At 37.0% G+C, this 27,942-nt stretch overlaps 1 protein-coding gene across 1 annotated transcript; it reads right to left on the reverse strand.

The window, feature by feature from the left end:
• Nucleotides 1-3,356: 3,356 nt before the first annotated feature.
• On the reverse strand, nucleotides 3,357-27,930 carry LOC143451534 (nicastrin-like). Its single transcript, XM_076952154.1, has 19 exons — nucleotides 27,332-27,930; nucleotides 27,138-27,272; nucleotides 24,719-24,835; nucleotides 23,833-23,956; nucleotides 23,437-23,555; nucleotides 22,236-22,390; nucleotides 21,119-21,248; nucleotides 20,905-21,011; nucleotides 18,157-18,315; nucleotides 17,812-17,895; nucleotides 17,575-17,700; nucleotides 14,848-15,011; nucleotides 5,625-5,730; nucleotides 5,441-5,548; nucleotides 5,082-5,188; nucleotides 4,626-4,743; nucleotides 4,278-4,404; nucleotides 4,110-4,201; nucleotides 3,357-3,973 (listed from the first exon to the last, which is right to left on the reverse strand). Exons 1-19 carry the CDS (start codon nucleotides 27,420-27,422, stop codon nucleotides 3,869-3,871), a joined length of 2,274 nt encoding a protein of 757 aa, XP_076808269.1. The 5' UTR covers nucleotides 27,423-27,930; the 3' UTR covers nucleotides 3,357-3,868.
• Nucleotides 27,931-27,942: the final 12 nt, after the last annotated feature.

Below are 27,942 nucleotides of genomic sequence, written 5' to 3' on the forward strand. Positions count from 1 at the left end.
GATTGCAGACAACCATACAGTTATCGATAAGCAGTCCAGTTCAACTCCAACGTTCGCCACAAAAGAAAAGTCGGCTGAAACGATGCAAAAATTTATCAGCGACCGCTGTTGTGCACTATCCCTGTAGCCTATCTGGTGTAGGTCTACTTATGCATATTTATGTGTTGGAAAAAAACGTTCATGGTGCTAGGATAGTTAACATAGCAGTAAGAGAGATCGTTCATTCCCAGCGGGATTTGCATAACCATGCCCTCCAAGTTCCAATTATTCTCCTCCATTTGGATTATCAATTCCAACTCGTGCAATTTTGCATGAAAGTCATCATCCAATAAAAGTATGCACAAGTGGTTTTGTCCCTTTAGCTTTAACGTCAACAAGCACACGCGGCTTCCTGAAGGAAGTCATTTATCTACACAATCCGCTAACCGGGGACTAAAGCCTTGAGAGAATACTCACCCGTCTTCAGTGGTGGGATTCAGTCGGTTCGCACTGGTTCATGCGAACCGGTTCTTGGAATTTTAATAACTTACGCGAACCGGTTTTTAACAAGCGTATGTATAGGCCTATATTAGGCCTATATCGGCCCCGGGTCAATATGGCATGCTGCTAGTGAGAGAACAGGATGTTAAAATATTTGAATCCGACCACTACCCGCCTAGGTACAGAAACGGTTGGGGACGTTTCAGAGAAGACAAACTGTTGTTCGTAGAAGAGTTTCCACCCATCATCCAGCTAAACACTTCTACTTTCACAACCATTTGCAGAAGAGATGCCTACAATATCCAAATGATAACAGTTGACTTCCTCAAAAAGTTCCTTCTCCTTTCTTAACCAAAATACATACCATTAAGAGATTCCCGAGCATATACGCACATGATGTCGTTCAGTAGTAGCCCCGTTTATCAAGCTTACTTTTTTGGAAGTTCAGCTAGATACGCATACTTTTTATATGGTTCTATTTTATTATATTTTCGGTTTGGTTTGGTTTCGGCGTCGTTCGGTTGAGGGATAAAGGATAGGAAATAGTCGGAAAACCACAAAATCGTTGAAAATTTGATTAGAAATAAACACTGAAGTACATAGATGAATTTGACTACACTACACTCTTGCTTAAGATAACTGTGGTATAACAAAAATATTACACGGTGTGCTAAAACAAGTTTTAACATTAAAGTCACAAGCTTTCCGTTGAGAGGGCATCCGGTACGGGTTACCTCCGTCCAAAGAAGGTGTCATTAGCTGCATGGTCGGTGGTGTTGGCACAGGCTTATTTTCTACCCGAGCTTGCGTAGACTTCGTGTGGACTGAATGATTGGAAAAGGTCTGCGTGGACCTAATCGTTTTTTGTGGTGCAGGTTTGAGTCGCTGTTGAAGTTGCTTGTCAAAGAATTTTTCCCTTTGGGAAGACTTTGCATCGGGCTGAGGATGCCGAAATCGCGTGGGCTGATGCCCATAGTTTGACTTGTACCACTTACGAGACTTTCTGTACTTCGTAGCCAACTTACCAAACGTGCGATGATAATAGCACATCTTAGACTTGCGTTGATACTTACAGTTTGTAGGAGCGCCTTGATGAGAAATCCCGTTAGTTTCACTTGTTCTTTCATTATTCTAGGCCTAGGGCTTTTGCTGCACAGAGAAATGAAGTGAGTTGATCGCAGACGGTCGTCTACGACGTTGGTTGAATTTTCTGCAACATCCCTGATTGGACCGATGTTGATTGCGCGACACTTAGCGTTCAAAGCAATTACGTCGGTAGATTAAATTTCATCATGCGCATGCAGCTTTGAAATTTGTTTCTGCAAAACTCGAACGATTGAAGAGCTGGTGCAGGTGAGATCCAGACTTGAAGAGAGCTTTGCTGTGCTCGTCAAGTCGGCACAATCAGAAAATGGCAGATAATTTAATCCATGTTGAATTGACTGGGTTTGCGGATGTCACCAGTGTAAGGTATCTGAAAGGTCTGATATAGGCCTACGTATAGAGCTGCCGATATATCTTCTTTAACTCCGCGAATCTATAAATCCAAATCCTTAAAGGGCGTGTTCACCCCAGCTTCACAGGCGGCTAAAATGCTAAACTGCGCGATGCGGGGCGTATAACCAAACTCCAATCGTAGTTTATTGGGCTACTCGAGACTGTGCGTGTTCAGGTATAAACTCGGATCCGAAACCTTTTTAAGAATGCGCGCATACTTAAAAAGTGTCACTCATTGCATTAAAGAATGTTACAATCAGGTGATACTGTATGCCACACATACAATTTGTCACGTTGTTGGTGAATTAAAGAAATCTGTTTTTTATTTGCCTATACAAAATCACTAAAAATATTCGTACTGTCCATATGATCATTCAATTATATAGACTGATGTAGGTCTAAATATTTTGGGAGGAATAAAGTGTTAAAATTAAATTTTAATTACGTATAACGCAATATCAATCACTTTATCAAGTACTACTGATATATCGACCGATTTTACCAAAAGGGCCCCTGACTCAATTTCAGCCATATGGGCCGACCCAGTCATAATTAATTGCAAATCAATCGAACGACTATCCGAATCACGAACGACTATCAAATCACGAACGACTATCCGCCCCTGCCAAGTGCCTACTCCAATGGCCGACCTCTGCCCAAGAATTTCGACTTCGGTATATAATATCGAATATATCTTTTTTATTTATTAATTGAATCTACACTCGAATTGAATAGAAAATTCTGTAATGTTTTTAGACCAAAACGTAAAATTTAAGGTATAAGGCGTTTCGATTTAAACTGGTTTCAAGTATAGATTTTCATTTCAAAACTTCAAATCAGCAACGCATAATTAGGCGCTACTTTATCGGAATAAACTAATTTTTATTCGTTACACACCTACTTCATTAGCAAAAGAGTCCCAGGAAAACGGTAAAACGATTAGGCTAATGAAAAAATTACTGGAATTAATTGTTAATGTATTAGTTTCTTCGCATTTGTCCACCTCGTGTATATCTTAACAGAATTACCCAAGCTCGTGCGTGAGAAATAAATGAAAACCCTCAGAATGCTACCCTATGTTTTGCCTTTTTAATGAAATTCTGATATTTACACGGTTCCGCAACCATTAACTTTGAATAATATGAAAAGCAGGCAGACAAATATTAGAAAACTTGCAAGAAGAATTAAGCCCATTTAGACAAATGAAATCAATACAAAGGTTTGGGCACGACCTAAAGATTTTGGCACTATAATTTTTTTGTGTGCGTAGCGGGCATTTTAAAATTAAGCTACTGCATCACTTTTCTTTTGACATGATTTCATATTTCATTCACTACGGTTATACGCTACCACTACCACTCACTATTTCACTCTAAGGCTTATCTCATTTCGACCTTTATTTGAATATCGTTCTTAGAATGGGGTATGCTAATACCGACAATATACGAAAAAACGGTAATTGGAAATTTATCATGGGAAAAATTTCGACTGATTCACACATTAACGCTCGACCTACCCAAGTGCACAGAAATATTAGACAAACACAATAATGATCTGGCGATAACAAAGCACAGTGTTCTGTAAAAGGCGTTATAAACAACCAATCATCATCATGATAACAACTGAGCATCAGACTAAAAAACATACTGATCATTTGCTCCAAAATAGCACAACTGCAGAGAGGATCGATTTCAAAAGCATAATCACGTCCATTCATTTGTACTACAATCAAAAACAATTTATTCAATGCAGTAGAAGATATGTAAAATTATAAACCCATATTTGGTGAAATTACCAGGTTCACAAACAGTTCAAAATAACCTAAAACTTTTCTCTGATAAGTAAGAAAAAAGTAAGCATCTGGAAGCTATGCAGGAAGTTACTTGTTTCATCATACAATGCCAGTGTTAAAGAGGATTGCTGCTTTTTCGTTTAATACGTATACAGTAGCAAAGCTTGTCAACATAACAAGCAAACCAGCAAGTAGAACCATTCCCTAAAAAGTTAAACTTGTTAAAAGGGAAAAAAAGACAATAGTAATGTTTTTGCTAAATATTTCAAGAATTCCTGTTTTAATGATGATTAGTAAAACTACTCGAGCTTAAGTTTAAGCAATAAGCAATTAAACATACTTGACTGAGTTCGTCCTGTAACAAAAATAACCTAAGTCGAAAAGTTGTTTTTGTCCATCGGCTTTCAGTCCACACACCATACATTGCAATGTCTGCAGGGAACAGAAAAATTGTCAGTGATCAAACGGGCAGCAGATACGAAAAAGCAGTGGTGTGTGAAACGCTTACTCTCTTGCAACTTCTTAGTTTCAAGGGGAAAAGCTAGCGCTTTAGTTGCAAAGGTAGAAGAAAGAATGCATACACCTTCAGCCACGCTCCGATTGCCGTTCATGTTAAAATATCGCACAGTTTGATCCTGAATAAAAAAGGCAATCAGAAGCACATGTAACTACAATAAAAGTAAGTTATTATATCAGAACTCCTGTAACAGTAAACTAAAATACGAGTTAAATAGACAGCTATCTTACTCAGCGGGGTTCTTCATTTACTAGGTAGCCCGCTGACAGTTGGTAAATAATATATAACACTAAACAATACAAATAGACAATGTGATAGTTATGCAACATGATCCATTACATCTGATTTGGAAAGACATTCGGTAAAATTTTGCAATTTTTCACCGGTGAAAGAAGCAAGAATGTTCATCGATATCCCAGCATAATCGCTAACTTCGCCAGTGTAAACAGATGTGTACCTTGAAAACACATCAAACCAGAAGTTTTATTTATAGAAAACAGAAGTTAAACGAGAGCTGAATACCACATTGTTGTAATGCATGTAGCAAGTGCAGCAATCATACTTGTTAACGTTGTTATTGATAGTAATTTAAGTTAAATATTTCAGACACCACTGTGTTTTTATATGGAGTTAAGAAACTGTAAATGTGTTTGTAACAAATGAAATTTAACTTGCAAACTCACTCGAAGCTGCATGTCTCAAGGCATATTTTAACAATATCTCATGACGATAATAATTTTCAAAGTCAAGAAATCACTTACTACGTCTGCCTATAACGGCTAACTTATAACCTACCTACGATAGGAGATAGATGATAGATTGGCTTTAGAATTCAATGGTAAATGCTCATTAAACAGATCACAGTTGGGGTTGTATAAGAAGCAATATAATAGATCATTCATCTGTAAATAACATTAATATTATAACTTCACTTTCAACAATGACCGTAAAACCTTTTGTATCACCATTTCGGTGTATGAGGTAACTACGTCAATACACAGCAAAGTGATACAATGAAAAACCTTGCAAAAACAGCGTCAAAATTTTTTGCATTGCCCACTACTACAGCAAAAGAATCGAAACATGGTAAGCCTATATTAACACATGAGCCTTACAAACATAATTAGATATTATACTGTATATATAATAGTTACCATGTTCTGATCCACAGTAATATTATCAAGTGGACTTGTAGATGTGTGTGAACCACCAGCAATCAAATATAACATTTTTGCTATTGCAGTTGCTATGTTTGATAAGTTCTACAAAGTAAGAACAACAAAAATGACTAAACTAAAAATGATAAATTCTGAAAATGCTGATAAAATCTGAGCAAACCTGTGCAATTGGCTGCAAAAGATCCATAATCTGTTCATCAGTTGTATTTTGGTTATACCTCAGACTAAGAATATTTTTAAGGGTGTCAAAACGACTGAAGTATTGCCTGCAATAACATTGAATCTCATTAAACTAGATTAAATCAAAACACCGTTGTTTTTAACAGTTTTAACTACTGTTCCTATGACTTAATGCATTATATTTAATGCGTAAACCATCTATATAATATACAGTACAGTAATATACTGTTCAGGGCCAGTCTTAGTAGGTGCGGGGCTCCACTCAGTGGCTTGTGCATAAATTTGTGAGGGGGCATCAAGTCATAATCATAGAAATCGGTGATGGGAAAGAGTGAGGCCCAAGATCCCTAGCTGGCAATGCCAGGCTACGCAGGTCTGGAGGAATGCCCTCCAGAAAATGTTTCCTTATTTAGGTGGCTTTCCTTGCATTCTGATCCCTTAACAAATATAACCTGTAAAGTTTTAGACTTACACTTAAGGGGGCCGTGGTATAATGCCTCCCTTCGTATGCTAGTGGCCCCACTACCGACTGTATCTTAGAAGTGTGGTGCCCAACCAAAGCTTTGGGTACTAAGATACACAGCAATTAACAGTTTTCTACGTATTAGACCAGGGGTGTCAAACTCAATCGCACCAGGGGCCAAATATCAAAACTTATTTAACGCCGCGGGCCGTAAGGATGATAACTGATTGAACGTACATGCATTGGAACAGGCAGCGAAACAACACCAAGTTTTTGATGTTTAAAGCTCGATGTATTATTCTTCTTCGAATACAAGTCCAACAAATATTGACGAAAAAAGTAAAAATAGGTCGCACTCGATAATATACCCTACCAAGAAATACACTAAAAGCTTACCTACCACGAAGTAGGCTTATTATTGAAAACAAGGCTTTGGGAAAACCAGTGTATTTCGCGGAAATTGGGCCGCGCAATCAGTTAGAACAACATGATTAAGTCTGAGCTGCATTGTTGGATGTTTAAAGAAGCCGCTTTCAAATATGAGCACAAAGTAGATCGACAATCTACGAATGAATATGCAAAAAATGAATGTACGCGGCTTACGGTAGCCTAGCCTATATAACTGTAAGCTCATACGCAGATATGCAGTAATAAGATTCTGTCAAAAACGACCGTACTACAGGTAGCCTGCATCAAAAAATGTAAATGAAACTATGCATTTGAAAGTTAAAATTGGAAATTGCATTAGAAAGTTTAGCCATTGAAAGGTGCGGTACTATTAGACTTGCGAAAATTTAACTGAGGCTGCTGAATAAGAGCAGTTTTGACTGGGCTATTTTTAATTATTCTTCTGTTGCAGCCCAGGTTACAAGCAATAGACTAAATCTATTTATTCTATCGTATGGTGGGGCAACTGCTGTGCTAGTGTATTGTGCGATTTGTCATAATCTTGTTTCTTGCTTGAAAAAAGTAAATTATACTGTACAATGATCTCGTGGGCCGGCAATAGTTCAATGTATAAAATAACATTGCGGGCCAAGTTTTATTGTAAGGCGGGCCGGATGTGGCCCGCGGGCCGGGAGTTTGACACGTATGTATTAGATGGAAGATAATTGATGGATTGTTCCAAGATAACCTTTCGGCTGACCTATGTTAGTGTAGTCTATTGTCTCTGTATAGCATTGGCACGCATTCCAGCAAGCTTTAGCTGCAATAATTTATTTATTTTATTAGAATATTTTTATTTATATTATTGAATTTGAATAGATTTTTATATTTATATATTTATATATTTTTATTTTATTTTTATTCATTTATTCATTTATTTACACAATTTACAATTAACAACACTGCCTGATATGATCAACCAGCAAAGATGCAACAGCTTAGCTACAATACATCAACAAGTTAATGACATTGGACAAAAAGCAAGCATTAGCACTGAGTAGCTACCGTGATTGGTAAGCGATGAACGAAAAAGCGTGACAACAGGACATCACACAAAAACAATATAATAAATATATTATAATGCTGCACAATAATGACAAAGCCGAATGAAACAGATAGGTCAGTTACAAGTTGTAACAACAGTTTTTCCCCCTCTGTGACAGTGATGCTGTCTTGCAGAAAAAATAAGCGTTTGGGTTGGTAGGATGTAAGAACATCCTGTAAAATGTCGTGTAGCGCCTGTTTGGTGTCACAAAAGTTGGTCATTGAGACTGTTAGGAATTTGGCTTTTTGTGATATGGTAACCCTAGGCTATTGTAGCCTACAATACAAAAATTGCCTTTGCTAAGATAAACTTGTTTTTGTGCTTTAGCATTAGCCAAGTCCTCAGAAAATTTTGGATTCAATGGACATAATCAGAAAATTGTTAGGAGCTTTTGTTGAATTGACGATTTCAAAAAAGTTTTAATGCAAGTTAATCCTGAGGGTTAATCCTTAACAAATTAGGAAAAGAGGTGTACCTATTATTGTGTACAAGAAATTCAAACAATGTGGTGACATTCCGCCGGTGACATACCTTCGTTTACACTAGTTTGCTTGGAGCGTAATCACGCCTCCTTAATTGCCTTAATTGCTTCTCCGCCTTATATGTGCTGGTCCCATCGATAGAACGTCATTCCAGTAGTAAGCGCAGTGTCGGTGGGTCGGCTGTTCAATAGTATGAGTTCAGATATATAAGTGTTATATATCTTTCACGTTTTGCCTAACTGATTCTATTTGTTTTTAGGACTGTTCGGTTTTGTTTTAATAAAACCTAAGTTACTTGAATTACTGTTTGAGTTTCGAGGTCATGACAATTTATTAAAACAAGATAAGACGAACTGGTCATGGACAAGCTCTTACTTCGACCGAAAGATCTCACGGTTAGCCCGGATACCGTCGACGCCCATAAAGTTTTCAAGTATTGGTTACAGACGGTCGAAGACTACATCGCTACACTGGAAGAGCTACGCCCTACGCAATCGCCCGCTATAAACAAAACAAGAGTTGTTCGAAGCTGTCTTTCCCCTGAAGTTTTCTCCTACGTAGAAGAAGGTGATAGCTACGAGAGTATTGTAACTCTCCTGAAAGAGTTGTACGTCCTACCGAGAAATAATGTCTACGCATGACACCTACTGGTCAGTAGGCAGCAAAACCACGGGGAAAATGTCCTGGAGTACCTTCGTGCCCTTAAGATGCTCGCTAAGGACTGTACTTTTGAAGCAGTCACAGCGAGTAAGTACCGCGACGAACTTATACGGGACTCTTTCATTAATGGGGTGAGTTCTTCGTTCGAATGTCAACGCCTGTTGGAGATAGATGATGTCGACCTACAACGAGCGGCCAATTTAGCCGATAACTTAGAGCGAGCTCAATTGCAATCGAACTCAATGGGACCTGGTGGTACGGGTCCTCGCCTGGTGGCATCGGCCCAATCAACGTTGCCCGCTGTGACACCTAAAGAAAATACACTACAGACTGGAGGGTTATTGGCTGTCGCTCCGAAGGTGCGTAATTTGAAGACTCAGAAGACTTGCTTCTACTGTGGCGGTGCGCTACATAGTCGTAATTATTGTCCCGCCCGTGATCGAGAATGTCACAATTGTGGAAAAAGAGGCCATTTTTCAAATGTCTACCGCAGTAATCGCTCTTTTCTAAAAACTTCTTCAACGGCCTATGTTGAGGGATCGAGTGAATTATCAGAACGGTATTCTGCCATTGCTGCTAAAACATCTGGAACCGTATTTCTGGCAGGTGCTCCTGGCTGCCTCCAGCGTACAGTCGTCAACGCTGTCATTAAAGGCCGACTCGTTAAAGCCTTGTTGGATTCCGGCGCGTCAGAAAATTTTATCGATAGCTCTTTAGCCGAAAACATCGATTTAAAACCGGTAGGAAAAGCGAGTGATATAACCATGGCTTCCACTGAACTCCAGTTGGAAACACAAGGTCATGTTAAAACAACCATTCAACTGCTTAGCCGGAACTACTCCAAAGTCGTGCTGGACGTAATGCACAATTCTTGTGCCGATATAATCTTGGGGCAAAAGTTCCTACAAAGACATGAGGCGGTTACTTTCGAACTTGGTGGAGCTGAAAATCCCCTTGTTGTGTCTGCTGCTTCGGAAAAGGTTTTCGCGGTAGCGGCAGCCGATGTTGATCCACCCAACTTGTTCGAATTTATGCAAAAGGACTACTACCCGATCGCATCTCGCACTCGTTCCTACTCGAGGGAAGACTCCGCCATAAAAACCGAAATTAAAAGATTAATTTCCGAAGACATCATTGAGTCGTCAAAATCGCCGTGGAGAGCTCAATTACTAGTGGTGCGAAACCGAGACAAATGTCGTTTAGTGGTCGACTACTCGCAAACTGTCAATCGCTTCACTCTGCTCGATGCTTACCCGCTTCCACGCATCGAGGACATTGTCAACAAGGTCGGAAAGGACAGATACTATAGCTCACTCGATCTACGGTCGGCCTAACACCAGGTACCGATTCGAGCGGAGGAACGCCCATTCACTGCGTTTGAAGCTTTGGGTCGCCTGTATCAATACAAAAGACTTCCCTTTGGTGTTACAAACGGTGTGGCCGCTTTTCAAAGAGTGATTGATGACTTCATCCGACGCCATAATCTAAAAAAGGTATTTGCATACTTGGACGACGTAACCGTTACTGGCGCGACGATTGAAGAACATGACCAAAATTTAGAAGCTTTACTAAATGCCGCGAAGCTTACCGGTTTAACTTTTAACGAAGAGAAGTCGAAACTACGTCAGCAAACCATAAACCTGCTTGGGTACCAGATATCCCACAACCAAGTGAAGCCGGACCCCGAAAGACTCCGCCCGCTACTTGACATGCCTCCGCCGAAATCTCCTCGGGAACTTAAAAGAATTTGTGGCATGTTTGCATACTATTCCAAATGGATCGAGAACTTTTCCGGAAAAGCTGGCCCTCTTTTTAAGGCTACCGATTTCCCGTTGAACGCTAAGGCGTCAAATGCTTTTGCCGAGTTAAAAGAAGAAATTGTTAAAGCTAGTCTCAGTAGTATCTGTGAAGATCTGCCATTCGAGGTTGAGTGCGATGCGTCCGACTACGCCGTTGCGGCAACTTTGTCACAAGGAGGGCGCCCAGTGGCGTTCATGTCTCGGACACTCAGTAAATGTGAACGACGCTATCCTTCTATTGAGAAAGAAGCTACTGCTATCATAGAAGCGGTCCGTAAATGGGCCCATTACCTAAAAGGGAGAACTTTCACATTAGTAACGGACCAACGATCGGTTTCCTTTATGTTCAGTAAAACCAACAAAGGAAAAATCAAAAACAACAAAATACTGATGTGGCGTCTAGAACTAAGTCCTTTCCACTACGAAATTCGCCACAAACCAGGGAAGGAAAATGTTGTTCCCGACGCCCTTTCAAGAGTTTGTTCCACGGTGGATTGCCTAAAAGACTTGTCATCGCTTCATGATTCCCTCGGACATCCAGGCTACGCTCGACTCTATCATTTCATCCGTGTTCGAAACCTTCCATACACGAGCGAGGAAGCAAGAACCGCTTGTAAGTCCTGTCGTGTTTGCGCCGAGATTAAACCCCGCTTTTTTAAAAGACCGCCTGAGACTCTCATCAAAGCTACTCACCCGTGGGAACGTTTGACTATGGACTTCAAAGGACCCGTTAAAGGTACAAAACCATATCTATTAGTCATTCTTGATGAATTTAGTCGTTATCCTTTTGTTTATCCCTGCAAGAAGATGTCTTCAGACACAGTTATCGATTGTCTCAGCGAACTTTTCTGCTTGTTTGGTTTTCCGGCATACATACTTAGTGACCGAGGATCCAGCTTCATGAGTGGGGAACTTAAAGATTTCTTAATGGCTCGAGGAATTGCGACGAGTTATTCCACTCCGTATCATCCTCAAGGGAACTCGCAATGCGAAAGAGCCAATCAAACGATTTGGAGAACCGTAAAACTGCTTTTATCCTCCTACAAAACCTCAGAAGAACATTGGGAACGTGTTCTCCCTCAAGCTCTACACGGAATTAGGTCGTTGCTGTGTACGGCCACTAATGAAACTTCGCATGAAAGAATGTTTTCAAGACGGGCAACTCTGGGAAGCTCGATGCCTACGTGGTTGCTAAATCAAGGAACCGTCCTGTTACGTTGATTCGTGCGAAACAAAGGCGATCCAGTCTGCGATCCTGTTGAATTAATGATGGTGAACCCCACCTTTGCTCGAGTTAGATATCCAAATGGAAGGGAGTACGGTATCAACTTCCGACCTTGCGCCTTACCCACAAGTAAACCCGGCTGACGATGACGTTGAAGAAGCCGCGACGGCGGATGTGACTTCACCATTACGTCAACCTGAATTACGTTTGCTTACAGGCACTAGTGACAATATGCGAACAGTAACTGACGTTCGAAACGATGGACAACAGGAAACGTCTTCCGTGGAGGCTGATTCACAAACCCCGAGTATCAGGCGCTCCACGAGAGAAAGAAGACCCCCGCAAAGATATGGCGAATGGACTTTGTAGTTTTCCAAACATTGTAATTACTTTATAATTATTTAACCGGGGGAGAATGTGGTGACATACCTTCGTTTACACTAGTTGAGCTTGAATAAAGGCTAAATTTTCGGCAAGTTCTCTTGAATCTATGAAGGCTTCATCAAAGCCGTTTCCCTCTAAGTCTTTAACCAAGAGTTGAAAAGCTTCTCAAAAGAAGAAAGCCCTGTAGCAATATCCATGTTATCATTGAAGTTTCTTACTCACATAGTTTACTTAAAAGAGTAAAGAGTGCCATAAAACTGGGAGACCAAAAACTTGTAATCTCTCATTTGACTGTAAAACGATTCAACATTGCTCTTTGCTTAAGAATCAACAGTATTCTCTGCTAGATCTTCTAGTGCATCACAAACTTCAATAGCTTGTACCGCACAGCTTGGACACTTTCCATTCTACACTCCCATTGCATTTCGGAGAGAGGTGTTACAAAGAGTCCAGTTACATGTTTTCTGAAAACTGTTCATCGCTTAGTGGATGATGCAAAAGGGGTGTAAATATGCTGCAAAGTTCCAAAGAAAGTCATTGCATCTGGACATGTTTTAGCCATGTCCCCCAAAACTAGATTGTAGTTGTGGCATGCATATGGTGTAAAGAAAACTCTTCAATTCGTCTGCAGAAGTCGTGCCTACACACCCGAAATGTGTACTTTGTGTACGTATCCTTGTGCACGGATGTTTTAAACATCCAGCCCCAATGCAACCAGTTCATGTAGTAAGGTGCTCTTCAATTGCCCACCGTTGCTGCTTTCCATAACTATAAACTTGACTAAGTGCTCGTACACTAACGCTGGGACCCTTGGTTGTGCCCCATCAGCAACATATCTAACTACCATTGACATTTGCTCCTGATGACTAATGTCTGGAGTACAATAAAAAATAACGGGAAAGTATTTTGCAGCTTTGATTCAAGAAATGATTTTCTTAAGAACTGCTTCAACGATAATATTGATAAGCTCATTTTGGATTTGCTTGTTGTCTTATCAGTTTTTCAGCCTCCACATCTATAGTTTTTTCAACGAACAATCTTTGCTGCAGCTCAGAGTAATTGAGTATAACTTAGAGATGCTTTTGGGAGTTTTCGTGCTCGTCAAATCTTGTATACAGTAACTGTTCGGTCAGTTATTGAAACCAGAACTTGAGAGTGAACATCCAGAACTAAAAACTTTGCAGTAGTAGCAAAAGATTGTATCTTTTGATGCCGAGTTTTTTAGCCGTGGACAAGCTACCACTTCACCATTTGGCAGTACTGTTTGTAGTGAAACTTAGAAACCAGTGTCCCATCACTCTTGTTTCCGGGGAAAAACTTGTATTGTGATTGTAGATGGTCTTCTTTGGGCTAAATAGTCCCTAACGTTCAAACTCATTACACCTGGCCATGTAGCAGGAACATCTCTTAATCCAATGATTTCACCAAATTTTGAATTTTTGTGCTCGCAATCCTCAGCAGATGAGCTTCCTTCTTTGTCGGGCTCAACACTTTTGAAATGACCTAACCCACTTTCCGTACATAAACTTCCACTTTGACAATCTGGCACAACATCATTAGGCTGACTGCCTACGTTGTCAATATCTTCACTGTGGCGTGGCTCTTCTAGAGTTTTTTCTGCATTTTCTGAGGTAGTTTTGTTGAAATACTTGTCCAACGCACCTTTCTCCTTCAGCCTTTTTGTCTTAGCTTTAGCCCTCTTTTGACAGTCATTTAAATGTTTTCAGCCTATGTGTTTTGGTCTTTGATTCATGGTATTTAGCTTAGTTACAGAAAGAACATATTCTTAAATAAATAGCACAAACTCGACTATTAAAACCAAAAAACAAAACACCAGTGTTGTAAAGTGATCAATTTAATTTTTTCACTTAAAAATATTTATTTACTTTTTTAGGGACCGTTATTTTTTGCACACCTCTAATAGTCACTATGTTGGCATAATTCAAATTAAGTTTCTTTCAATTTTCGCCAATTAAGGGTGTTAAATACCGCACAGTTCACTTTGAATTTTGTTGGCAACGGGCCCTACTCTTAAAAAATACTGTAGGCCTCGCGCCGACATTACACAAGCAGTTTGGATCAAAAATGTAAGTTTGTAGGCATAATGCAGGGCCCGATTAGTAGCAATCAGTCCAATTAGCTTAAAGAGTGTCAACTGACAATGCCACTAGACCAATTAAAACATAATTCATATTATATATACTTAATATACATAATCTTGGTAGGGTTAAGCTTGAGCTGCATTTTACATAACACATGGTTACAATAAGTGCAGGTATAAACATTTTATTTATTTAATAAAAGCAAACATGTTTTGAAGAACATTTTTTATTATGTATATATGTCACCAAATTTCATGCTTGGTAATTCTTTGTATATAAACCATGCTGACAGGCGTGTTAATGTAGCACTGCACATTGATATGTTTTTAGTTGTATAGTTAGATGTATATTCCAAGAAGTGTTTTTAGATTTATATTAAAATGTATTCAACCCGTATTGTTGTGGCCATAATGTGTGACTGCGTGTTTATATAGTGTTACTAATTCATCGATATGATACTTGTGACTCCTTTTATTGTTCGTAAGTTTTCTACACACTTACACGGTTTACGCTTTTACCCACAACTCCCCCCCTACATTTAGGCAAAATCTATTTTTGTCTTAAGACTGTACGAGCCAAAATTCAACATTATTTACCTGTTTGTAAATTGGTCATCATAGTCTGTTAAAACGACACCTGGAACATCACGATGTTGAAGAATAGTTTGCAAAGAAGATGGGACAAGCCCAATGCCTGTAGACTGATTCTGTACGGGTACAGACGCTGATAAATTCTGCAGAATATTTATTGCATCATAAACCTAAAAACAAAGAGCAAAAATATAGGGACATTAGAATAATTCCTATCACAAATTGAAAAATGAATTGAGAATGTGTAAACCACCGACAAGGATATATCTACAGTCTACACTATACAGTCATTCCAATTAGTAGTAATACAGTTGTATTTATTTATTGCAGAAAGTAGAACTTACGCTATATTGCAGTGTTTTTTAACCTTTTTGATTAGGTTTCCCATAAAAAGCCAACTACCAAACCCAAATTTCCCAATTTTGGTTTTCAAAAAAATTTCAGTTAGTTTTAGTACTGTACATAAATTTGCACTATTGTCTAGCTAGAGCTCAAGTAAGCCTCACTTCTATACATCCACTTGAACATTACCTACCAAACACTTCGATTTAATGAATTTATTGCAATCACATATGCCAGAGCAGCAGTGAAAATCTTCTCAGTGACATAACTGGCAATATTGTAACATTTTTAATTTATTCAAGGATGAAAACATAGTAATTGCAAACGTATGTCTATTAAAGTAGCCTATTTGTTTGATGCTGTTGTAGCGACTAGCTTACCAAGTTACAACTTTGAAACATATCACAAACACAATGTCTACGCGATTCAGCCATATCTAATAGTCTTTGAGCACATTTAGCAAGTTGCAGTAGGCTATAGGTCTATAATATTGTATACAGTAACCTCATTTCCAAAAAAAAAACTTTTTCATGCATGTAATTTATATTGACAAAGGAACTGCATAGGATAACATTTTCCTAACTGGATTTATCTGGATCTTATCTCCATCTGGACCCACTGCTTTATTCCCTAGAGTTTTTAACTTCTTACAATTTTAACTACTGACTTCACTGACAATTTACTTTTTCTTTTATTCAAGTCAGCAAACCTATTTACATGGCTGAGACAGATTGGCGCTCAAGTCGACTTGAACTGATGTCATGTGTGCGATCCGACAAAGTGTTCGATTTACATGGTCGGTTTCGAATCACATTGAAACTGTGCAGGATGAGAAACTGCTTTTTGCGTGTCAGTTTAGGCTTAGAACTTAATCATATTTCTCTAAGTAAGGCTTTTTTGAACATTGCTTCATTGCCAATGCATGTGAACGATAAGGTTTAGTTGTAATGATCACAATTAATCGTGCAATATAAGTGCGAAACAAAATCAAGAAAATGACTTGCTATTAGGCAGACAGCAACTTCTCACTTCTGTACCAAACAAAGGTCAACTAATTTAGTAGGCCTACCAATTGTTATTAGCGACGCTTCTTTTCATGCGTTGCAAGACATGCATTGTTTTTTCTGTTTTAGTACAGCATACTAATAATGGGATTTAGAGAAAAATATTGAGTATTTTTTCGCGAGGGGTGGTTGGTGACAAGTCTAGCCTAGCTACCGGTATGGCAACTAGACTAGTACTAATTTATAGGCCTGGCTTCCATTCAACTCACAAAACCACACATTTTGTCGGATCGAACCAAAGGAGTTTGAAATCCGACGTGCTTTTTTCTCTTTGCTGCAAACAAGAGGGTCGGATCTGAATTTGCCTTAAATGCTCATGTAAATGGGCTTAGTGTTGTAAAAACTAAGGTTATTGAACTGAACAAATGTTTTTGGCAAATTCAAATGATCTGACTCTAGTCAATTTAGGGTAACTCTGTTTGGCAAAATTTAATGTTCTACATAAAAATGATATATCCTTAAGAAAACATACGGAACCACAACCTATTTTAAAAAAGGAAACATTTCTGATGGCCTGATGAGTACCGCTGCATGGGTTTGCAAAACATTGGTTTCATTAAAGTGAAGGGCAAGTCCAAAAACAAGTTGATTTTATATGAAAGAACACTATTAACTGAACATTCTGGTAAAATATATTTGAAAAATGATTCTTGATTAGGTAGTTATTGGCAAATAAAATCGCAGAAAGTCTCAGTTTTTGGCCTGCATTTTGACGTAGATCACGGCTCTTGTTATATCATATATAAGTTAAGTTGCTTGACAGTTGCTGCTGTTGTTTTCCTTGCAGAGTTTAGCCTATGTCTAATCAGGTGTCGTGTGAATAAATTAGCAATGTAAAGCATTGTAATTGAATAAATAAATTACGATTGTTTTAAACATAAAAAATCCTGTAGCCCAATCATTTGTGTATGTGAAATTACGACATCCTTTGCACCGCTTAGGCTACCCATCACACCGGTACTTATGAATTTGCAAATGTTGTTTAAGATTACCTATGGCATCATTAGATCTAGGAAATAATTAATTCCAATTTTCCGATATTTGTTTGCTTATAATTATCTAATTAAGAAGTATTTTTCAAAACTAGTTCACCAAAATATTCAGTGAATAGTGTTCTTTCATATAAGATCAACTTGTTTTTTGGACTTTCCCATCACTTTAAAGAATTCAATCACCAAGTGAGCACCTTTTGTTGTTGAAACTATGCCTGGTGACAAACATAGTATTCTGCAGGTATATTTGATTTTACCTTTTGAGTGGTAACCATGTCTGTAATCCATTGCATATTTGTTATAATATTTGAGTACCTAAAGTGTATAATACTTACAGAGTTCAAAACAGCTTTTGATGATATTGGGTTGTAATGTGCCCACACACCATCGCGGATGTATCCTAATTGACCCAGTTCAAAAATGTGAGAAACATGAGTAAGGTTTACCGGTGGAGGTTGGGTCTTTAAAGATGAAACAATTCAAAATTACCAGATAATTATAATTTTAGGAATTACATCCATTGCAATATCACATCAATTCATGCCAACAAAAGATTTTACGATTTACCAAACCTTTTCGGAATCCCTGTTAACTGGAAAATCTCCATTTTTCATGTCATACATCATCCTCGTGCTTCCCATATGGTCAAATGCCTCCTGCATAATAACCACACTTTTACCAACAAGATTTAAAAATAAAAACCGACTACATTGCTCATTTTGGATGGAATGCTAAAATAAGAAATTACTAACTTTTTTAAAATATTGTAATCTATACCAAAACGTGCAGTAAATTAAAGTAAACTCTACCAGATTCAATTAAGCCATCATCATAATTTTGAAACATGATCTACAAAATCATATCAATTAAGCAACAAGCCTGCAGAGGCAAAAAAAATAATATAAAAAGGAACATACCCCATCAAACAAAATAAACATTATATTTTTGGATAATTCTAGCTTCTGGGTTTTCGTCAGCTGTCCAAGAGCATTTGCAACACCAAGAAGAGTAATAAAACCAGTTGCCATATCCGCACCAGGTGCTGTAAATGACGACATGAATGACCTACTGTCAAGCTGAAATATAAAGCACAGCAGAATTATCCAAATACCCCTTAACAGGGTGTAAACAATTTATAAATGGCAATTAAAATCTGATATGTGACCACAATACTTGTTAAATTTTATCCATCCCGTGAAGTTCAGCGTCTAATGAACAATATTTATGCGTATCAGTACAGAATATAAATAGTTTTGTGGCCATTAACCTTTAAGGGCGCTGCATGATTGGCATACCCTCCACTGCAATTATGGCGTATGTGATTGACCGGTTTAGTTGGTTAGTGTTGTAGTCAGTTGGTTCATTACTGGCTGTGGAGCAACCACAATTTGTGACCGTACCTAGCTTGTGTTGGACCTCCCACTTTTCATAATAAAAGATTAATGTCTTTTCAATTCGTGTTGAAATGTTGCTAGCCTATCATTCTTTTTCCATCGCTGAAGATTTTCTGCAAAATCCGGCCCAGAGCAGACAGCTACCACTGAGGAAGGGCGGATTTTACAATACTCTTAACTACAATATTCATAATTATATCAAAAACACGATTATAAATTACAAGTTGATCGCTTGGTGATGAAAGTGGATCTAATAACTACTAAAGCAATCATGAAGAAGGTGCATGTTGAGGTAAGTAGGGCAGACATAATGACAGACCAATGACACCGGTGCACGAAACCTGATGAAGACCCTCATAATTTCTTCAGCAAATCTGGTATCATTGGTGGGAAAACTTCAGAGTTGACATGCTATGCAGGAAGAATATAAATGTCACAGGACTACAAAAGATGAGATATAAGAAGTGCGAGACAAAGATAATAGAAGGAGAAATCTTTCTTACACAATATTAGAACCGAATCGTCAACTGGACAGTGTGGAATTGGATTGATGATATGTATTAAGGGCAAAGCAAGTAGAGGTAAGATATGAGAAAGTTGAAAAGTGATGGTGTTCGAATTTGCAGTAGAAAACGAAGTAGTGACTGTGCTATCTGTCTACGCACTGCAACTAAGGGGTGGTCAGTACAGAACGGGGTTCACACAATGCATCACAGTTGGTAAATCTTTTCTTTTACATAGCTGGTGATCTTTCTTATTAGATAGTGCAGGATTTTTGTTATTCTGAGTGTTTCCAAAAACATTCTGCAACTGTGAAGTCGCTTTATGACGTTACAAATAACCTGCTGAATGGTGATTTATGTAGCAAACAATGCAGGGCTTTCATCTAATTTTCTGTTTTTCTTAGACCTGTTAGCAACCCCAAAATGTGAAGAAAATCTCACTTGACAGTGATGTCAAAGCAGCCATGTCAAGTTGTTGCAGTGCAGCAAGATTATTCAGAAATTCAGACTAGTGTTAGAATAAGTTGCAAGTAAGATTGCTATGCGTGATGCTTTGCAAATTAAAAAGTATGCTTAGTATTGTGACAAGCCTGAAACGCAGCAAATTCTCTTTATTGCTATTACTTTTGCAGATATAATCTTGTTTCAGTTTTTGGCAACATTTCAACTTTCTACTAAAACTAGGTATTTATGATCATGATAAAATCAAATTATTAACTAATGGCAATGCAAAACAAGACTTAGCATAGTGACTACAAATTGTAGTCAATTATATCCTTATGTTTGCAAAATTCACAGTCATTCTAAGGGTTAAAAGGAACGTTATGTAAAAACAGTACAAACAAGCAGCAAAGTTATGGATGTTGAATGATGCAAAAGGCAATTAACAAAAGAGTAGAAAGGGTAATCAATAAAGATGCTGACTGGGACAAACCAATAGCAAAAGCGGGGAAGATCACAAAGGACATACGTGGGATATCCAGGAGTGGTAGTAGACAAAAAACCTGGTGCGGGAACACTTACTGCTGTGAAAACGTGTTGAGTGACAAGGAGGATAAATATCGCAAATGGGAAACTAAGAAAAATGAAGAAACAAGAGCGGTGTATGTAATGCAAAAGCAATGCATAAAAAGGCAACCAACAAACCTCCACAGCTTGAAAGGATGTGTGTAGAAGAAAGGATGAGACACATTTTCATCATGGAAAAAGTTAAGCCAAGAAGCAAAAGGAATAATATGGCAAACTCTTGTATGAGAAGCCAATATGAACAAGTGAGACTTGTCAATAAATTAATGTTGTGGAAAGAGAAGTTTCCTGTACTTTTTAATTACTATAAACATTGTTTTCTAATTTTATTTAAAAAAAAATAACAGTCAAGCCAGAACATGTTTTAGCACAACATAGGCCTGGGGTCTATAGTTGATTAGTGATTGAAATAAGCGACGAATAACAACTTACAAATTGAAGCCTAAAAACCAAACGCTATTCTCATATAGAAAACTCTTGCATAGCAGATGTGTTAACATTCAAAATTGGAAAAATAACACAATTAAATTTTATCGTTTTTTTGTGTTACAAGTTTCGTTTAGATAATACTTGATAGGAAAGATATGTAAGTGTCAAAAATAATTTGAAATTCCTGGCTCCTAAGCATAACAGTTAATAGGTGACAAAGTTGCATGGGTTTTATTGATACCATTTCTGTATATCTTAAGCAAGTGGTGTTACTAAAAGATGCATCAAAAATATGTTGGCATAAAATACTTACCGCAGCACTAACTAAAATGATGGAATCCTTCTCGCTCGAAACATCACTTGTCATTTTTTGTAGGGAAGTAACAACATTCATACCACCAAGTGGGTCACAATAACCAACTATTAAAACAGAAACCTCACCAATAAGCAAAGGGTAAAATTGCAGTGATTAAAAATTAAGTTCCTTTGAAACTCTCAAAAACAGCTTAAAGAAAAAAAAGCTTTACCAGATGTAAACGAATTTTGAAGATTACTTCTTCTTGTGCAAGTCACAGAATCAACAGCTCCGAACATGTGTGACTTCATTTGTACAGAACATAAAGGATAGGCTTCAGGTACATTATAGTCTTTGTAACACTGCAAAATGTTAATTTTGATTTGTAATAACATGTCATAACCAAACTCCTAAATGCTAGTCAACGGTGGTCAGTAACGAAGTAGTTTTACTTAAGTAGTCTACGTAAGTAAATTTTTTCTACTTTGGTTACTTACTTAAGTACTTTTGTTCATGGGTACTTCTACTTTTACTTAGGTGGTTTTTAGGCCAAAGTAGTCAGTGTTTTTGTTTGATAATAATTTGCAGTAATTTTCATTTGCCATCAGATTTGCACAAAACGTTTATATACAGTCTACAAATTGGTTTTCACGTAACAATGCTCTGACGAAGGACAAAGGTATGTCTGAAACCATTTAGCTTCACAACAGAATGTATTTCCCTGCAGTTGTATTGCTTTTAGAAAGCTCTTGGTAATTTCTGCTTTCAAAACCTTACATAATTTACATCAGTAACTACTTCCCAAACTAATTCTTATTTGAGTAGTTTTCAACAGCAATAATGCTACTTGTAGTTGAGTAGATTTTTTCTGGAGTAACAATACTTCTACTTAGGTAACTATAGTGGTCGCTTTGACCAACATTGGTTCTAAACTTGTAATCACATCACATACAACTTATTTGTTCATAAAACCCATATAAGTTATGAATATTACACTACATCTATGAATGATAAACACTTTTAAGTACTGAAAACCCTAGGAAACAAAAAGTCATTAGAGAGAAAATTTGTTCCCAAAATTATTCTCAAACTGAGAAAATGTGCAATTAAACTCGAATTAGAAACAGTTCCTTATCATATTGTACGGTGCATATAATAATTTTAATAAAATTGTCTCATGAAGACTATCGAGATAATGTTATTGTAAAGGATTCTGGTGCATCTTTAGTAATGTTTTTGTTTCTTTTTTTGTTTTCTAAAACGAAAACTAGATTATGTGTTACTAACCATATTACAGTTACAAAAAAGCGGAAGACAAAAAATTGGCTCACTACACGCAAATTTCATACATTAATGAGACGATCTCTTCCAGATGAAGATCGCATATAGAAAACAGGGAATGGGAAACTCTCTTCGGTAATACCATCCCCAAGTGGATTCCATAACTTCGCACCATTATTACACTCTTGGTATTCTCTTCCATATGAACCATTGCTATAAAGCCCTAATGGTAAAAATAATTAAGTTAAACACAACACTTTGATCACCTGAGCACACGGTCCACTTAGTAATACACTGATAGCGTCATTTCAGCAATACTAATTTGCAAGCATCAGAATATTTCTTTGCAGAATACTGAGCAACATACACTCATACTTCAGAACTAAAATGCAAAAACAGTCAAACACCTTGACTCAATTTTTTATTTAAAACAATGCTAATACTGAGTGTGTTTTTACTTAAATTTTAATTCATCGTATCTAAAATTTCTAACGTATTCTAAGCATTGTATAGAGCTTCATATTATTATTCTAAATCTTGATTCATTTTTGATTTTATACATTTTTCTTCATTACATTATGTGTTTTTGAAAGTTGGCATGATTATTTTGAATGTCACTTCACATTGTTTTACAGTATATACTTTGCTATGGACATGAATGTTTTGGATTTCAAGTAGCATGCAGAAATGAAGCGAGTTTGAGTTGAAAAGTATGATTGTGTCTTTATCACAGTGAAGTATAAGATTTGTGATAAAGGAGGCTAAAACTAGATTTTAAACCTAAATAAATACAGTAGACTGCACTTAACATGAACACTTTGAGACGTGACCGTTTTGGTCATAATATCGGAATGGTCACAATAGTTGAAGCTGCTACAGTACCGTCTAACTATACCAGAATCAATACAGTAAGACACAAAATACATTAAATCCATCATTTGTTTCATTACCATTAAACAGCAACATAAAAATCAATGGCAGTAGGTGAACTGAGAATGCAAGTGACGCAACTGTCACTGTCACATAGCATAACTGACATGAAAAATTGAGATATAAATTTAAAAAATGACCAAGTGGTCATAGTTTACTGAGAATTTTACATGGCAAAATTAGGGACCGTACCAAAATGGTCATAAAAAGTGGTTGGTCATATTAAGCAGAGATTCTATTGTACCGGTAAAAAAAAAATTAAAAAAATTAGACCAGTCATGTCCGAACTAATTTTCTATTTTCCGTGGTCCAAGGCGAATTGCTATCAATACTACTTACCAAACCTGTCGGACGTGCAACTTAAATCGGGTGACCAAGCCCTTTGATAAAAATTATCTGCCTCATATACAATGACCCCTTGGACATTTTCTTTAGCCTTCAGCCGGAGCATGATATTTCTGCAAATACAATCACCAACATCTTTTATGCTTTGATATTACTTATCAACATGTATCATTTCAAAAATAAGCATTGTTCTATTTATACTCAATAATGATACTGTAAAATAAAAGCCTGGTTCCAGTACTTCGAGGTTGCACACTGTGTTTTGTGTGTCTTATGTGCATCATGGGCCTACGCACAAAAAATTATAACAACTACACATAGAGCATATATACATATAGGACAGAGATAAATAGTGCACTATTTGAGGCACTTAAAATAAATAATTTTTACCTTTCAAACAGACTGGACTCTAATAGAACAACGTAATGTTTTCGTGTTCCACTTTCCAAAAATTTGTTCAAAACAGCAGTTTCGTTCAGGTGAACTAAAACACCAGTGTTGCCTTCTGTGGATGCTACAAAGAATATTTAAAATCAAATATTACATAAATAATATATTTTAAAAAAATTTGTCTTCACAGTTATGCTGCCCTTTAAGGTTGTTGGTTAAAAAACCAAATATTAATTATTGAACATTGGTTTCAGTTTACTGAGTTATCATGTTCGCCAACATTAACTCAATCACTATATGGCGAATGGTTAGTCTAATCCAAGGTTTCTAAATTGGGGTCCATGTTTAAGTTTGACCTCATAGCTTGTGACTTCATAAAAACAAACCTTAAATCTTTTTTTCGAGGAGGGAACTGCGATTAACTTTTAACCACGTTCTTACTTGCCTTTAGGAGCTCTTTTTTAAAGGTAAGGAAAAAGCTTGTAGTAGGGGTCCATGTCCATGATAAGTTATAATAGAATATATGTTTAACACAATAAGAGGCAAATACAACTAGTTTTCAAAAATTATTTGACATTTAACTATCATGAGCACGAGTAAGCTCATTTTTAATTTTTTCGATTGAGTCGGTGGAAGCAACACTCGATTTTTGTCAAAGAGCTTAAGTGCCATATTTTAAACAAGCGCTGTCCAGCTCTGATTAGGTTGTGATGCAAACGTAAACTTTTTCTGCTCTGAAGCAGTTTCTTTTACCCAGGTTAATTTACGTATATACATTTCAGAGATTTAAGTATCTTTTATACACTAAAGCAAATTTAGTGGACAGGTTTGCAGTAGTGCTTTTACAGTGGTCCATGGTTTGAACTTTTCTCGTATAATAACTTACACTGACATCCAATTTCATGAGTTCCGTTCAATAAACGAACACATTTGTCATAGGTATCTTCTGCAAAATCTTGATAAACAAGAGAGTAAACCTTTGAAGATTGGCTGAAACACATACCTACAACAACAACAAAAAAAGTCAGATTCGATTCCAGCGCTGTCAGATTACAGCAATGTGTGTAGGTTATTTGTAGCCATCTGCAGCAAAACACTGCAAAATTATGTTGTTTTAATGCCACGAACTGCTACAATATAATTTTAACAAATTTATAATAGGGAAGTGGGAACTTGTAATTCTACCTACACCGTTACAACCTAATCACACGAGAAATACCAACACAAAATTTGTCAATAATTTCGACATTTTTGGATAATTTATGGCTTAGTTTGGGCATAAGTAATGCATTGAATACAATGAAATAAATATAAATTTTGAGTTGTATGTTTGTTATTATGTAATCTTAATTTTTTATGAAGCTGGAATTAAGGCGGGTACTCTATTAAGTATTTTGATTGCTGTGTTTACGTATAACAGAACCATAACCATCACCATGTAAACGAAGTTTGCAGAAAGTTAACACAATACCCACCTGGCAGACAAGTTTGCACTTGCACTCAGGTTCAAGTTACTTACTTAAGCGGAAGGTTACCGTGATACTACCATAACTAAGAATGGCAAAAGTGGAATCGTAAAATTTCTGTAATTCTAGTGCTGACTCTAGAAATTCAAAGAACTGAATTAAATTACCCATAGTAGAACATTAGGCTTTATCCCACTTTGGCCTGTTACCTTTTTCAAAATAGCGCCAATGCAAACACTTACTTCACTGAGTTATGATACTTTGATTAATGTCATATTATGAATCTATCATTTTGTGTCAGGACAAACTCCATATTATCAGATTGCTTATAGCTTTTAAAAGTAACTACAGGAATTGCACCTGTAGGCTGTAACTATACCAAAATAATAGGTAGAAGGTATACAGTGTGAAAATAAAACAACTACAACTGCATTTAAATAGTGCTTACTAACAAAAACTTTTAAGCTCATTGGCATTAAAGTGGTTTTAGCAGAATTAACCAAAGGACCTTATCAGACAAATGCACAATAAATGTTAGCCTAAATACTACACCAGGGTTGGGCAAATGTATTCAATGGAAGAGCCATTTGCAGAAAATACAAGTATCAGAGAGCTTCAAAGTTATGACTAGTAAACGCATAGTTTTCTTCCCACACTAGATTGAAACCTCTGTTTTCATCTTCACACTTTCGTTTTTTGCTAGCATTAGATGTCTTTGTTTTCGTTTTGCAGTGTATTTAAGTAGACTAAACTGAGCTAAAGCTTACTGTTTTCGCAATGAAATTGCGTTGACTTGCTGTTAACTAACTCTTCGGATTCTATGTCTAGTATTACGTCATAAACGAAATGCTGGCCTAAATAAAGAAAAGAAAAAGAGAGAAACGTTCATAAATGATACTCTTAGTAGCTTTTACAATTTTTTTGAAATTTTACGATTCGACTAGAAGAGCCACAAAAAAAATGACGGCGAGCCGCAGTTTGCCCACAACTGTACTACACCATACCAGTAGGCCAAGTTTGTTTTGCGTCAGCTATTTTTAGTGATTACTGTGTCAAAACATTCCATAGCTTTCTACTTTCTCAGGCAAAGATAGCAAAACATGACGCTACCATTCGATTATTGACCATTTGAAGTATCTTTTGTTTTACTTATATATTTTGCTTTTGTTTTATCGACTTTGCAACCTCCTTTAATTAAGCACTCCTCAACACTGGTTCAAAGTTTTTCATAAAAAATGTCACATAATAAACTGCTGTTGACTACCATTGGCACAGGCACATGAAGGCACATTCTCAGGAAATTCTTTTTAATGCATGGCTATTTATTGACAAAAAGTTTGGTGGAATTAAATGTTTTCAAAGAAACACACACGATACGGTTTTGGCCAAAAAAATCTTGAGTGTGCTCCTGCCACACCCGACTGGTAAGTACGGTGGTTTTCGACGAGAAATTGTGTGTGTATATGCCACACTTTCCACTAGGGCTGCCATACACTGCGATCTGGCAGGTTCAAGAACGAGATGATGATAAACCGGATTAACATGATACATACAAACCACAAACATCATATCATTAAAAGGTATTATTACATCATTAAAAAGTATGGCAGTTTTCAACGAGAAATCCTCATGCAAAGATACAAATTTTGGCCTATAGGCTTGCACGGAAGATTGATTTTTTTCTTTATTTATTATAAATTGGTGTTCAAACAACCAGCTTTTCTTTGTTTGTTTATTATAAATTGGCGTGAAGATAAAAAAAATTGGCGTGCACATTGATGAATCTCGTGAGTGTAGTAGCTGCCACACTTTCCACTATGACGGTTGACTGGACATTACCTGATAAACTTGTTAAGTAAGTTATCACCATGAGAAGGACAAGGTCTGACATCATAATGATATGCATGAAACAGTGACAAGAATTCAAGCAATTTATTTCAAAAGGTAACGGTAAGGCACCGTACCCGTAATAATCTACAAAACAGGTGATATTAGTCATTTAAACTTAAGCATACACATAAAACCTAACCTACCTATTGTGTAGTCAACTATCCTATATAGTTTCACATTTTCGGAAACTTTCCAATTACACGTATGTTTGAGCATCAACTTGCAATAAGTCATGTTTGGATTAAAAGTGGAACCTACCTATACTTGTAAATAATAACAGTTTTGAATAACAACAACTACTTTCGATGTAATTAACAATTTATGCTGCATTTTTAATGCACGCCAAAAACATCAAAGAAGTTGCACTGGTCCGCAAATACACACTGAGTATAGATGTTAGCAAAAACGATTCACTCCAATTGTTTCACTAGGCATGTGCTAATTGAACAGAACAGGCGATCCACAACTAAATATGATAACATACAACTACTTTAAGACTATTCTCGGCGTCTAGCTAGCTCAAAAAGTAATTAGTCACTTTGGTATATCTGAAACTATTCTTGTTTATCACCACGGAGGGCTAATGCTATTAAGTTTCAATGCTACTGATGGTTCAAATTAAGAATCATTACTTTTTGTTAATAATATGTGTTATGTTTGGTGAAGGTAAAATGTAAATATTGCAAATAGTATTGTTTGCAAACAATAAAATGACATGCCCTTAATATCAAAGTCAATTATTTGCTTCTTTAAA

The sequence above is a fragment of the Clavelina lepadiformis genome, chromosome 4 (assembly GCF_947623445.1).
Source record: "Clavelina lepadiformis chromosome 4, kaClaLepa1.1, whole genome shotgun sequence".
NCBI lineage: Eukaryota > Metazoa > Chordata > Ascidiacea > Aplousobranchia > Clavelinidae > Clavelina > Clavelina lepadiformis.